We start from the raw sequence: 14,277 nt of genomic DNA on the forward strand, positions 1-14,277 counted from the left end.
CCCAAGGAAAGCAGCTACTTCTACTTGAAAACGTAGGTGGCTCTGAAAAGAGCCTTTGGTGGGTGCTTATAGCAGTGCAACTACGCACGTTCCCCGCGAATGCGGCGTGCCAGTTGGATATCTTTGGGCATGATGGTAACCCGCTTGGCATGGATAGCGCAGAGATTTGTGTCTTCAAAAAGACCCACTAAGTAAGCTTCACATGCCTCCTGCAGCGCCATCACAGCGGAACTTTGGAAGCGCAGGTCAGTCTTGAAGTCCTGCGCAATCTCACGAACTAGGCGCTGGAACGGCAGTTTGCGAATCAGCAGCTCAGTAGACTTCTGGTAGCGGCGGATCTCACGCAAGGCCACGGTCCCGGGCCGGTAGCGGTGAGGTTTTTTCACACCACCGGTGGCTGGCGCGCTTTTGCGAGCTGCCTTAGTGGCCAGCTGCTTGCGAGGCGCCTTGCCACCGGTGGACTTGCGAGCAGTCTGCTTTGTACGAGCCATGACAGACCAAAGCCAGGATATAGTGGTGAGCAGCCAACGTTGCTCATATTTATAGTATGCAAAGTGCAGTGATTGGACAAAAATTCTTCCATCTGTGACGACACAGGCTCTGATTGGTTTATCTTTAATCCTTCATTTTCTTCCCATTCACCCTTTACCCGTTTAAGATTTTTTTTTCCCTGCTTTTGTGCCTTCTGGTTGTTGTAGCCTGATACGTACTTTTTTTTTTTTATGTGTGAAAGCAAAGGAATTAACTTCCATAATTTTAAGATTTATTCCCGGGGGGAAGGGAGGCGGCGCAAGAAACTAAATGTTGGGCTCCTGTTCCCTTGAAATATTTTACACTTCCTTGTTGGTCTACACAATATGGAGTTTCTCGAGAGCTTTTTACAAATGCTAGGGAAATCTTGTTAGGGAAATCTTTGTTAGGGAAATCTTGCTGAAATTTACAGAGCATAATCTCGTAGTAAGACACATGATTGCTCGAATACCACTTTCTGTTCAAGACTTTTTTTAAAATTAAATATCCATGCTCAACGTTATGCAGTATATCAGCCTTTCTCAAGCTGTTATATTTTTAAAGGGCGACTAGGCAGACGAAAGGAAGTGGCTGGAGCTAGCAACACTTACAGGCATATAAATGGGCCACCTTCAACCAGGTAAAAGTTGTTGCCCCTGTGAAGCAGGGAAAGAACCCTACAGCAACCTCAGAAGTCCAGACAGCAAAGGGAATAATCTTGAGAAGAGCACACGGTAGCTTTCTCATACAGACATTAGCAGGAGGATTCCCGATACTACCTTTTGATTGGTTCATTACACTTAACTCAGCAGCCATTAAGAAAGTAGATCCAGCATCCTTCATTTGCATGGAGCATCATATTTTTATCTAAAGGCAGTTTAACATAATAGGAAACAGGAACCCCTACTTGAGTCAGATAATACAGCTGCATTTGGACCGAAGCTTTGCTTATTACATCGAGAATATCTCCCCTCCCCCTTTTTTTGTCTTTCATAGAGGATTTACTTAAAAATTGTGCTTTGCGTTTATCCTTCAGACCAGGATTTGTGATTGTTTCCAATTGCTCTCTGCCAAATTCTTGGTACATGACACGTTTGGAAACCAGTCCTAAATAAAAATAAATTGCTGAAAACACTGGTAGGGAAAATGGGCATGAGCCTAGAACTTTATCGGCTTCATAGTTCAAATGCGCAAATCTCAGGTTGCATAGGCTCCTGCGGACTTATTTGAAAACCGCAACAAAACGCGGGAGAATAAGCTGTGGTTGGCTCTCCTGAGCACCGTGCATTTAGGACTGTGGGTGATAAGTCTGATAGCATTTTATTCTCCCATTAGTTTATTGATTCGCAATGTGAAATAGTGGTAGCGTGCTATTTGCTCGAAATGCTCTTTACAGCCATAAACAAGGTAGAACTTAAATCCTGCAATATTGCTCTTGTTAACTAAAGAAACCAAAGTTTGGGACAATGCCTGTCAGGAAAGCGATCTTGAGCCTCATCTTTTTGTATAAAATAAGTAACTGTGTCCATATGCTATATGCTGATATTGAACAGGTTGAAAACAGAGTCCATTTGGGCTAAATGTAAGGCGAAATGTTAAAAATCATACTAGTGAACTGTATTACGTTGCAGGAAATGTTTGCTTACTCTTTCCCAAATTGTACGAATGTTAATTTAGGTCAGTGAATTCCAGAGTTTTCTATGGTTCATTTTTCTGGCTAAAACATATTAAAAGTGTACCTTCAGCTTTATCAGGAAATACAGTAAGGATGAAGACCTACTGACAATGCCTACAATCATATCTTCCTTTTCTGTGTTCCCCTTTATTCAGGATAATCTCGCACGTTCCTTGATAAACCACCAGTGAACTTCTCCAAGGACTTTTCTAAATCCAAGTTAAACTGGGTATGAACTGGGAAATGGCATCCTTTGCTGGTGCAGTGCAACATTGATCTAAGATTTTCACCTCAAAGAGTTGACTAGGAAAGCTTTGCGGGTGCATTTGCGCGGGAAAGCGAAGCTGAACCACAGTCCTAAACAATCCTCCAGGGGCCTTCCAGAGGCGCGTGGGTGTAGAGGCGGGCTTTAAAACGCCCACCAATCACAGCACACCCCCCTCTATAAATAGGCCTCGCCCGCGGAGTCACAACTTTGTCCGATTTTGCTGACTTGGGTGTTTTCCTGCAGCTATGTCTGAGACACCGCCCGCCACGCAGGCTACTTCCACTGTACCTGAGAAGCCTCCGGCGGCCAAGAAGGCGAAGAAGCCTGCCAAGGCCGCCGCCGCCGCCGCTAAGAAGCCTGCCGGCCCTTCAGTGTCGGAGCTGATTGTGCAGGCCGTTTCCTCCTCCAAGGAGCGGAACGGGGTGTCTCTGGCCGCGCTCAAGAAGGTCCTGGCGGCTGCGGGCTACGATGTGGAGAAGAACAACAGCCGCATCAAGCTGGGTCTGAAGAGCCTGGTGAGCAAAGGCACCCTGGTGCAGACCAAGGGCACCGGCGCCTCCGGCTCCTTCAAGCTCGCTAAGAGAACGGCTCCTGAGTCCAAAGCCAGCGGCACCAAAGTGGCCGCCAAACCCAAGGCCGCCGGCGCTGCTTCCAAGAAGCCCGGAAAGGCGGCGGGGGCCGCGGCTAAGAAGAGTGTCAAGACCCCCCAAAAGGCCAAGAAGCCCGCGCTGCCTAAGAAGCCTTCCAAAAGCCCCAAGAAGCCTAAGGTTGTGAAGCCGAAGAAAGTAGCAAAAAGCCCTGCTAAAGCCAAGGCGATCAAGCCTAAGGTGGCCAAGGCAAAGGTGACGAAGCCAAAGACCCCCGCCAAGCCCAAGAAGGCAGCCCCCAAGAAAAAGTAAGCAGCTGTGGTTGGAAGTTTCTAGCAAACCAACGGCTCTTTTAAGAGCCACCTACAACTACTTAAAGAGCTTTAAACACTGCAGTTAGCCTTTGCACTTCTCAAGCGGTGGTTTGCTCGTACTGTTCTCCCATATTGGGAACACCTGGGAAATATTAGGGCCCGCAGGGGAGATCCCACCTGTAAACCAGCCGCCCATCAAAGCTGAGGTCTGCCGGTGGCTCAGGCTTAAGCTTACACCTAATGTCAGAAGGCCATCATGGGTCCCACACACAACAGTAAGCGTGGAATTAAGGGGCGCTAGAAACTAGGGGAGAATGAAGCTATACCAGGCTATGCCCTCAGGTGTGGCTTGTCCCTTACAGGGTGAATAGATGAGCCCCACTAGCTACAGTCCCGTGGGGCCCTAACAGCTGGAAGCGCCAGTCGCTCTTGGGGAAATGGCCCTGGACTTCCAGCTTCCAGGCTGTTGGCTTGATTGGAGCCATTGTCTAGCTGTGGGGGTTCCAGAGCTGCTGTTCAAGATCACTGACCAGGTTCCTCTCAAAGAAACAAGCGCTCTCCCTGATTGGATATGAGTGGGTGGTATTTCATATGAAGGGTTTTCCACCCTGGTGGAACCACATCACTAAATCTAGTGACTTGTTAGTGGCACGTCCCTTTCAATGGTTGCAATTTTAATTCTGGGATTCAAATGCCAATCTTTTTTTTCACATTTGACAGAAACCCCTTCATGGGAAGCCAATTTTAACTCCGTTTAAAATTTTCATTTTTACATATGTGTAAATCCTACTTCCTAGAAAAAATAATTTAATGACTGCTCTCCTCCCTCAGTTTGCATGTGTGTGTTGGTCATAAAATTTGAACTCGGTGTGAGTGCTGACCCGGAGTTTGTTTTTGTTTTTGTTTTTGTTTTTTTTGCTCAAGGCTAGCATTGTACTCCACCAGTTGAGTCACAGCCTCACTTCCAGCTTTTTTAGGGGCTTACTTGGAGATGAGTCTCAGACTTTCCTTGTCGGCTAGCACCAAACTACAACCCTCAGATAGCCTCCTGAGTAGCTAGGATTACAGGTGTAAACTACCAATGCCCAGCTGTTTTGAGTCCCAGTACTAGAACTACATGAATCCATAGCCCCATGCTAGTTCATGGTTGGCATTATACCGCTGAGCCACATATACGTCTAGCCTTTTTTTCTGGTTAATTGGACATAGAAATCACAAGGACATTTTGTCTTGGGCTGGCTTCAAACTTCAATCCTCAGATGTTTACTGACAAGCTAGAATTATAGGTGTACGCCACCAGTGCAGGCTGCTTCTCAGTCCACGTAAAGTCCATAATACAAGTACTTCATGTCCTTGCTCCCCTTTACCAAACTTTGCCTGTTTTTTATACATCCATAAACATTTATGGCTATTTTTTTTCCTGGTTAGGATTATTTTTTTTTTTTTTAAAGTTTAAGCTAGGAGCTAGGCACTGGTGGCACATGTCTGTAATCCTAGCTACTCAAGAAGGCTGAGATCTGATTATTACTGTTTAAAGCCAGCAAGGGCAAGAAAGACTGAGACTCTTATCTCCAATTAATCACCAGATAACCAGAAGGAGAGCTGACTTAAAGTGGTAGAGTGTTAGCCTTGAGCAAAAGAGCTCAAGGACAGGCCCTGGGTTCAAGCCACATGTCCAACAATAAAGCTAGGTGCTGATAGCTCACACCTGTAAATCCCAACTAGTTAGGAGGGTAAAATCTGAGAATCATGGTGTAAACCCAGTTAATTCTCTTATCTCCACTTAGCCAGCAAGAAGGCAAATGAGGAGGTGTGGGTCAAGTTGTAGAGCACTACTAGCTTTGTGCAAAAGGTATAAATGGGAGCTTACATAGACCCTGAATTCAAGCCAGTACCAGTACACGCACACACACGCACACACACACACACACACACACACACACAAACATAAGAATATACATATTTCTACATTTTGCTTTTCTATTTTAACAAAACTTTAGGAAATCATCTTGTATGGTAGCACATGCTTTTAAGTTCCAGCCCCAGCTACATAGTGACAAAGATGCCTCTCAGAAAAAGGGAGAAAAGAGAGGAGAGAAAGGGAGAGGACAGGGCTCCAAAGTAGAGGCTGTTTATTTTCTCTTAAACTTTAGGTATAAACATGCCCTAAAAATAACTCATACTTCTAGAAATGTGAGATGGCTTCAAATTATTCCAAATTGTTACTTTAACTTCCATTATCATGGCCACTATTGCATTCTTTCAGTTTATTGGGTAGTTCAAGTACTAGGGCTTAAACTCGGGCTTGTACTCTTGCTTGCCTTTTTTACTCAAGACTCATGATCTACAACTTGAGCCACACCTCTGCTTCCAGGTTTTTGCTGGTTAACTAGTAATAAGAGACTCTTGGACTTTTCTTCCCAGGCTGGCTTTGAACCATGATCCTCAGATCTCAGCCACCTGAGTAACTAGGATTATAGATGTAAGCCATAGGCACTCAATTGTTTTGGGTATGGCAATGAACCTATACTTACCACATGTATTTCAGTTTCCTTTGATCTTTCACCTCTATACCCCACTGTTATTATTTGTTGAGTCCCATAGGTTTGCTTTAAAAAAATTTTAAATAAGAGAATATTTTATACTGCTTAAGGATCAGTTTGGATTCTCTCAGATAGATAATCAGTTATTTTAACACTATTAGTTGATCCACTTCCCCCATTGAATATACCATCTTCTTTTTTGGATTTTTTGTTTTGTTTTGTTTTTTACCAAACTCTTATCAAATAGGGTCTATTTTTGCAAATATTTTCCAATGATTTCCCCATATAAGTCATATACCTTTAAAATTTTTAATCCTAGTTAATTTATTTTTTATAAGTGTTCTTTTTTTTTTTTTTTTTTGGTCGGTCGTGGGGTCCTAGTTAATTTATATTTATTTCTACTATGAACAGAGCCTTCCTGTTATTTCCCCTTTTTCTTCTTGGTCTTCTAATGAGATAAGAAATAGTTAATATTTTGTATTCAACTAACAAAAAAATTTGAAAATCTAGTCTTTGCGCTTTATGTTCCCTGGCTGTTCCTTTATCAGAGCTAATTCTGGTCTTTTTTTGGTTTGTTTGTTTTTGTTTTTTTCATCATTAAACTTCTTTTCCTTCATTTTTTGGCTATTCCATTCCTACACTGAACTTTTATTACTTTTTTTTTTTTGGGGGGGGGGTCCGGTCGTGGGGCCTGAACTCTGGGCCTGGGCGCTATCCCTCAGCTCTTCAGCTCAAGGCTAACTCTCTACCACTTGAGCCACAGTGCCACTTCTGGCTTTTTTCTTTTGCTTATGTGGTGCTGAGGAATTGAACCCAAGGCCTCATGCATGCAAGGCAAGCGCTCTACCACTGAGCCACCTTCCCAGCCCCTTTTATTACTTTTTGCAAGTGATTATGCAAGTTTCTCATCTATGCTTCATAGTGGCCTACAGGCAGGTGGAAGTATCTATGGTACAAGTGTTGATCCTCTCTGTGTATCTGAGATCACAGAGGAGGAGGCACTAAGCCAACTGTGCAGACAATGACCAGAAAGGAACAGAAGGCAAATAAACTGATAGCTTGTCTAAGAATTTCCTTAGAAACGTGTCTAAGTGGCCTCCTGGCGATGTAGAATATAGCACCCAGGTCTTCTATAGATTTTTTTTTTGAGAACCTTGGCTCAGTTACTATGCAGGGAACAACTTCTGCCACACATGCATCCCATTGTATCATTCTCCCCTGTTCACATTTCTGAAGTTACATCTTCAGGTAATAATCACAAAATTATGGAGCTTTCAATGTATATTTGCCAAGTTCCTTAACAGATCAGGCTTCTAACTCCCTGTATAGTAGAAATGAAAACATTTCAATACAGTGAGTCATGCAAGATGTCAATGTAGATAATAGTAACTAGTAATATCCAATTGACCTGTAAAATGTGACATTTATAAGGATTACAATAAATATAATTTATCATTTATAAGCAGTGTTTATTCAGATTGCCACCTGTCACATACATGAAACAGTATATCTGAGGGCAACTTTGTTCCTATTTGCTTAGATCTTCTACTTCATTGCGATAGTGGGATAAGTGCCTAATGATTATGCTCAAGGTTTAAAGCATTAGAGAATACAGATGACTTGTGTGAATAGAAATGGGAGAAAGGATAGGCAGGCAATGGTAGGAAGAATACAGAAGGCAAAAGGTTGGGTTGGTGAGAAGCACTATTTAAAATCTGACTTGTTCCTAGCTATGAGGATACACAGATTATAAAGACTGGTTCTAGGCCAGCCTGGGCAAAAAAGGAGACCCTCCATTTCAATCAATAAACTATACATGGTGGAGGTGGTAGATAGAAGGATCATGGTTTGAGATTAGCCATGGGCAAAAAAATTCTCTGAAAAATAACTAAGGCAAGAAAGAGCTAGAGGAATGGCTCAAGTGGTAGAGCATATGTCTAGCAAGCACAAACCCTGAGTTTATGGCACACCAGATAGCAAACCAACATTCAAACTGGAAAAAAATAAAAAACTACGCTGCCACAAATTGTCTCTTTCCAGTGTCAACAGCATATTCTTCTACCCACAGCTACTAGCCAGATCTCTGACAGCAGGCTTAAGTATGTTGTATTAAAGGCTTTACACTAGTTATTGAATCATTCATTGACTCAACAAATATTTGTAGTGCATCTAATCTGAATTAAGTACTTTGCTAGCTAAAAAGGCAAATACTTTCATCTCTATAATCCTTAATTTCAGTATCAATATAACAGAAATGTTAATCCTTTCTTTACACATCATTCGGAGCCCCATCCTTTGTCTCTCTTGATTGACAGAGCTATTGCTATTTTTTTAAACTTTGAAACTTTTTATCAGCCTATATAAGGGCCGTCTAATTGAGATTTCCATACATGCATGCAACATCCCCCATCAACTTCATTATCACTCTCCTTTATCCCCCTTTTCCCCTTTATAATACAATTGACACAGATTTCATTTTTCTAGTTTCATAGATATGCATAATTACTTCACTCATTTAATCCTCACTGGACCTCCCCTATCATTTTGAGACAAAGTTAGTCTATGTAGTTTAGGCTGTCCTCAAATTCATGATCCTCTGCCTCAGCCTCACTCTTGCCATAAACACTTGGCTTGGCCAAGCTTTACATCTATTTTTCTCAATCCTCTTCCATTTCCTGATGAGCACTGGCATGCCCCAGAATTGAAGATGACTGTCCTGAGCACCCACCCCCTCCCGCCCTGCCCCTTCTCCTGCAACACTGTTCTGCTTGTCTACAGGATTTTCCTCACTCTTTAATCTCTCATTACTCTTATACTACTCTGCTCACCTGATCTTATATGTACACAAGGCCCTTCCCTTTTCTATACATGACCAGGATCTGAAATTCCAGAATTCTCCCTATACCACAGTGAGGGCTAGAATAAAAGACATGAATAAAAAATACTTAGAAGTGGGTATCAGAGAAGACCTCTATACATATTCATCAGGGAGACTGGTTTCCAAGGGTGACTCAGGGATGCACCTTGCTCTACCTGTGGCTTTGCCATCTTTAGCACTTGGCTCCCAATGAGGTCTCCATGATAATTTCTAATCAAAGTAGTCTATAGAGAGAAAGGTATAGAGCATTGTGAGTATTAAGTGATTATAAGCAGGTGTGAAGAATATAGATCCATCACATTTGCCACTACCAAACTCAATTTACACAGCCATAAACACTGACAAGTATGGTTTAGCACGAATCTTTGAGTCCAAGAGAAAATGCAAAACTATGCCAAGTAATATCTGACACAGGAGCTTTGCATACTGTCCCCATGCTTGGCCCAGACCATGCCCCCTTTCCTGCCTGGTCACAAGAGCCAGCATTTATCCCTGAACCTGATGGGTTGTAATATTCAGACCAGTGATGAACCATGGTAGCACTAAGCAAAGTACCAACCCGTAACATTCTGTTCAAGTCACATGATTCTAATGATTATGTGTCATGTTAAATAAGTATAATAATGGGTTATTTCTGGTTTTATTTTTTTAAGTCAACTTCTTAGAAAAATAGCTTACATACAATGAACGGTACAGAATTTAAATGTATAGTTGAGGTAAAGGTTAAAGTTTTTTTTTTTTCCTTTTTCCCACAAGGATATTTAGTTGAGAAATATTTGTTGAAAAGATCTTTGGTGAGTTTTGGTGAATGTATATGTGCAACCATGTTATCACCAACCAAACCAAGATACAAATTATTTTAAAGATTTCAATTTTTGTTTTATTAATGTATCACTGAAGTCAATTCAGTAAGATCTAAATAATGGAAATACCTACATGTTCAAATGTTAGAATCCATATTCATGGATTGGTAAAATTCCAACTCCCTTCAAATTGATAAATAACTTTTTAACATAATTACAGTAAAGACTCTAGATGGATTTGTTTGTTTGTTTGTTTGTTTGTTTCTAGAAATTAGCTCCCTGATTTAAAATTTATATAGAAATGAAAGGACCAAAGAAAGACAAACCAAAAGTCTAAGTAAGGACTTACATTATTCATTTTTAAGACTTTAAAAAAAAAAAGAAATAGTAATCAAGACAGTATCTCAGAACACATTGATATAAGAATAAACACAAAGGTCCATGGAATAGAGATTCAGTAAATAGACCTATATATCTATGGTGAGCTGGTTTTTGAAAAATATTGACAAGAATATTATAGGGAAAGGTCTTTTCAACAAATGTTTTTTAAACATCTACATGTGTTTGTGGAGAGTACAAAATTCAACTATTGCAACATTGGAAAAATTAACAAGAAAACATACCTAATGGACTCAGAAAAAAGGATAACATCTGGAAATATAAGGATAAGAATATTGAAGTGGTAAAGAGATTATTTAAAGATATTTAAATAACATAGTAAGGGGCTGGGAAGGTGGCTCATGCCTGAGGCCCTGGGTTCGATTCTTCAGCACCACATAAGCAAAAGGAAAAAAGCCGGAAGTGGCTCTGTGGCTCAAGTGGTAGAGAGCTAGCCTTGAGCTGAAGAGCTGAGGGACAGTGCCCAGGCCCAGAGTTCAGGCCCCACGACTGGACCAAAAAAATAAAAATAAATAAATAAATAACATAGTAACATTAATATGTTAACTTTTAAAAAATATTTTCCCACAGTGGGGAAAAACTGCAAATAAAACAAGAATGAGATATCACTTCTGTAAGGCTGGCATAAATTGAAATGTTAAAAATGCAATAGGCATTTTTAAGATGTGAGTAAACATAAAAACCTCAGTTGTTGGTACAAGAATACTAACCAGAGCCGGGTGCTTGGTGGCTCACACCTGTAATCCTAGCTACTCAGGAGGCTGAGATATGAGGATCACAGTTTGAAGCCAGCCTGGGCAAGAAAAGCCATGAGACTCTTACCTCTAATTAACCACCAGAAAACTGGAAGTGGCACTGTGGCTCAAGTGTTAGAGCACTAACCTTGAGCAAAAAAGCTCAGCACCCAGGCCCCAAGTTCAAGACCAACAGAAAAAAAAATGAAAGAAGGAAAAAAGAAAAGAAAACCAATCAGACTTTTGTAACTTGAAGTTTGGGATCTTTTACTGGGGGGGAGCGGGGATTGGAGGGAGATTGGAGCCCAGGATCCCTGGAGGAGGAGCATACATAATAAATACCACAGAAGCAAACTCTTCAGTCTTAAGACAAATTCGACAATTCGACATGGCAACAAGGACAAGTCTCAAGAATATACAGGAGCTGGACACGGGTCACTCACATCTGCAATCCTCAGGAAGCTGAGATCTGAGGATCCAGGTTCAAAGCCAGCCCAGGCAGAAAAGTCCTAGCAAGACTCTTACCTCCAATTAATCACTCTTAAACTAGAAGTGGGGCTGTGGCTCAAGTGGTAGAGTGGTAGCCTTGAGCACAAAGAGGCTCAAGGACAGTGCCCAGACCCTGGGTTCAAGCCACACAACAGACAACAACCACCACAACAACAACAAATAGAAAGAGGGAGCGGGAGAGAGGGAGGGAGAGAGAGAAGGAAGGAAGGAAAGGAAAGAAAGAAAGAAAGAAAGAAAGAAAGAAAGAAAGAAAGAAAGAAAGAAAGAAAGAAAGAAAGAAAGAAAGAAAGAAGAAAGAAAAAGAAAGAGAAAGAGAGAAAAAAAGAGAAAGAGAAAAAAAGAAAGGAAGAGAGAGAAAGAGTATACAGGAATAAGAAACACCATGGGATCACAGCAACCAAACCTGTCACTCTCCAAAAACCACATCGTGCAGTACACACTTAAATGCTCATTATGTTCATTAATGGAGAACATATGAACATTACAATTTATTCTTTGGACTTGAAGATTACCAATCAGTGGAAAAGATGCAAAATATCTACATAGCTCAAAATCAATACCAAGCCCCCTTTCTTGATATGGGAAGGACTGGGAGAGGCCAAAGAAATGATACAAAGTATGTGTAAGACAGCAATTGGTAGATACTAATTTAAATGAGGGGATACTGCATCTAACGTGGGAAACTTTTTAATATCTTAAAACCAGGCAACAGAGAAAACACAATCGATCATCAGAGGCATGGATGCCTGCATTGGGCAGGGGGAGGGGAGAGAACTATTTATTTTTGTTTCATTTAACATCATCTGAAGCAAATGCATCTGAAGTCACATGTTAACCTTCAAACATTGGTGGTGGGGCCTACATATACATAGTCCCACTATGTGATTTTTTTTTCCTTTTTTTCAACCTATAGTCAGTCTCTCATAGGAAGGCCCAGTAAACTGTGGAGTGCAACTAGGAGGAGGCTGGTCGGGGCATAGTGCCCTCCATTCCTGGCCTCGATTATCTAGTCCTTTCCACCTATCTCCTCGCCATGACAATCTACGTACCTCTCGCGGACTCAGATTTGGGGTCCCCATCTCCAGCACCTGGAAATTTCTTCTGCCGGAGCTCTCGCTGTTAGAACTAGAAAAGTCACAACAGAGATCACCCAAAGCTGCCCTCAGGGTCTCAGATTTTCAAAGTGGCCTATCGGGTGGAAGGACACTGGTCTGCGCAAAGGCTGGCCAATCAGAAGCGCCAGAAAACAAGTTGCTTGGTGGAGTGTGCTCAGCTCACGGGGAGCATTGATGCCCACAAACCCCAAAACAGCTCTGGCCGCCTGGCCTTTGGGCCCAGGGAGAGCATTTGCAGTGCTTAGACCATTGGGCCTGAGGCAGTCTCTTCTCCTGGAGTTCTGTGTTGCTACTGATCTGAAGCTGCAATCCTATAAATTCTCCTCTGCCTTGGAGCCCTGGCTCCTCCCTGAGCCCACCTAAATGGCCAGAATTTCAGGTTTGAAATCCACTGAGACATCAAGGACAAATAGCTTTGAAATAAACTCATGAACCTGTTGTCCTGAGTAGACTGGACATCAGTAAGTTATTTTAAAGCTCCTGCGATGCCCAGAATATGCTACAAGGGTCAAAAACTACTGATCTAAGAGGAGTCCCACCCAGCAGCAAATATCCTATCTCTAAAATCGAGTTTTCTAGAGTAATCAAAGGCCAGAGAAGATGCTGATGAATTGTTGATCCCACAGAGTAATGTTGGCCCAATAATTCCTCGTTAACAGGTTCTGTATATCAGGTGCTTTTCCCATCATCTCTTTAGCAGGTTTTGTATATAAAAGTGCTTTTCCCTATAAATTTAACAGAAAGGTTACTTGGGTTATGTGCCTTGATGCCTGAACATCTGTCATTAACTGGATTGTTGCCCCCCAAATTTATACTTAATGGAAACAGAAACCAGAGAATTGGTGTCCCTTGTCCATCCCTAAGCACCTGATATGTGTAATCAGAAATTAAGCATAGATCTGGTTGTTCTCAAGAACCCTATTATCTTTTTTTTTTTTTAGTTGGTCGTAGGGCTTGAACTCTGGGCTTGGGTGCTGTCCCTGCGCTCTTCAGCTCAAGGCAAGCACTCTACCACTTGAGCCACAGTGCCACTTCTGGTTTTCTAGTGGTTTATTGGCAGTAATCAAAAAGTGCATTAATTTTTTTTATCATACTATCTTTCTGGAGGTATTATATATATTCTCAGTCCTGAGACTTGAACTCCTGGCCACTGTTCCTGAGACTTTTTGCTCAAGGTTAATGCTCTACCACTTGAGCCACAGCTCTACTTCTAGCTTTTTGTCCATTGGAAACGTGTCTCAGTAGACTTTCCTTCTAGGACAAGTTTGAACATTGATCCTCAGATCTCAGCCTCTTGAGTAGCCAGGATTCAGGCATGAGCCATCATGCCTGGGTAATGTATCTATTTTATACAGACATTAGGAGTTAAAAGTGATTATTTTGTAAGTTAGAAATTACAAGGGCTGGGAAGGTGGCTCAGTGGTTAGAGCACTTGCCTTGCATGCATGAGGCCCTGGGTTCGATTCCTCAGCACCACATAAGCAAAATGAAAAAAGCGCCGAAAGTGGTGCTGTGGCTCAAGTGGTAGAGCGCTAGCCTTGAGCTGAAGAGCTGAAGGACAGCGCCCAGACCCAGAGTTCAAGCCCTATGACCGGACCCAAAAAAAAAAAAAAAAAGAAAGAAAAGAAATTAAATTACAATACTGATTGTTTTAATTATCTAAATCCTTTTGGGCATTTGATATTCAATAATGAAATTAATATTATAATTAAAATAAGTACGGAATTTAAATTCTGATTGGTTTTTGCATTCTTTCAGTGCTGGCAATCAAACCCAGGATTCTTGCCTAGTTTAGACAAATGCTTTTCATTAAGCTACATCCTTCACTGATTTTTTTAAAAGAAAACTTGCCACCAATACAAAATTGAATGGATTTGCTAAGTGATGACCAACACAATAGGGAAACGAAGACAACTGAAAGAATATCACGAATTTAAAGAT

General features: G+C 41.6%; 2 protein-coding genes across 3 annotated transcripts; one reads left to right on the top strand and one right to left on the bottom strand.

Moving 5' to 3' along the window:
- Nucleotides 1–80: 80 nt before the first annotated feature.
- H3c1 (H3 clustered histone 1) lies at nucleotides 81–491 on the bottom strand. The gene has a single exon (XM_070023469.1). It carries the CDS (start codon nucleotides 489–491, stop codon nucleotides 81–83), a length of 411 nt encoding a protein of 136 aa, XP_069879570.1.
- On the top strand, nucleotides 162–14,181 carry H1-1 (H1.1 linker histone, cluster member). Of its 2 annotated transcripts, XM_070023468.1 has the most exons (4): nucleotides 162–245; nucleotides 2,341–2,414; nucleotides 2,697–3,348; nucleotides 14,095–14,181. In XM_070023468.1, the coding sequence occupies exons 3-4, from the start codon at nucleotides 2,699–2,701 to the stop codon at nucleotides 14,129–14,131; spliced, it is 687 nt and encodes a 228-aa protein (XP_069879569.1). In that variant the 5' UTR covers nucleotides 162–245; nucleotides 2,341–2,414; nucleotides 2,697–2,698; the 3' UTR covers nucleotides 14,132–14,181. The 2 variants fall into 2 exon arrangements, with proteins under 2 accessions (XP_069879569.1, XP_069879568.1); XM_070023467.1 differs by having other exon boundaries at nucleotides 2,341–3,348.
- Nucleotides 14,182–14,277: the final 96 nt, after the last annotated feature.

Source organism: Dipodomys merriami, unplaced genomic scaffold (genome assembly GCF_024711535.1).
Source record: "Dipodomys merriami isolate MVZ:Mamm:240054 unplaced genomic scaffold, mDipMer1.0.p SCAF_16, whole genome shotgun sequence".
NCBI classification, from domain to species: domain Eukaryota; kingdom Metazoa; phylum Chordata; class Mammalia; order Rodentia; family Heteromyidae; genus Dipodomys; species Dipodomys merriami.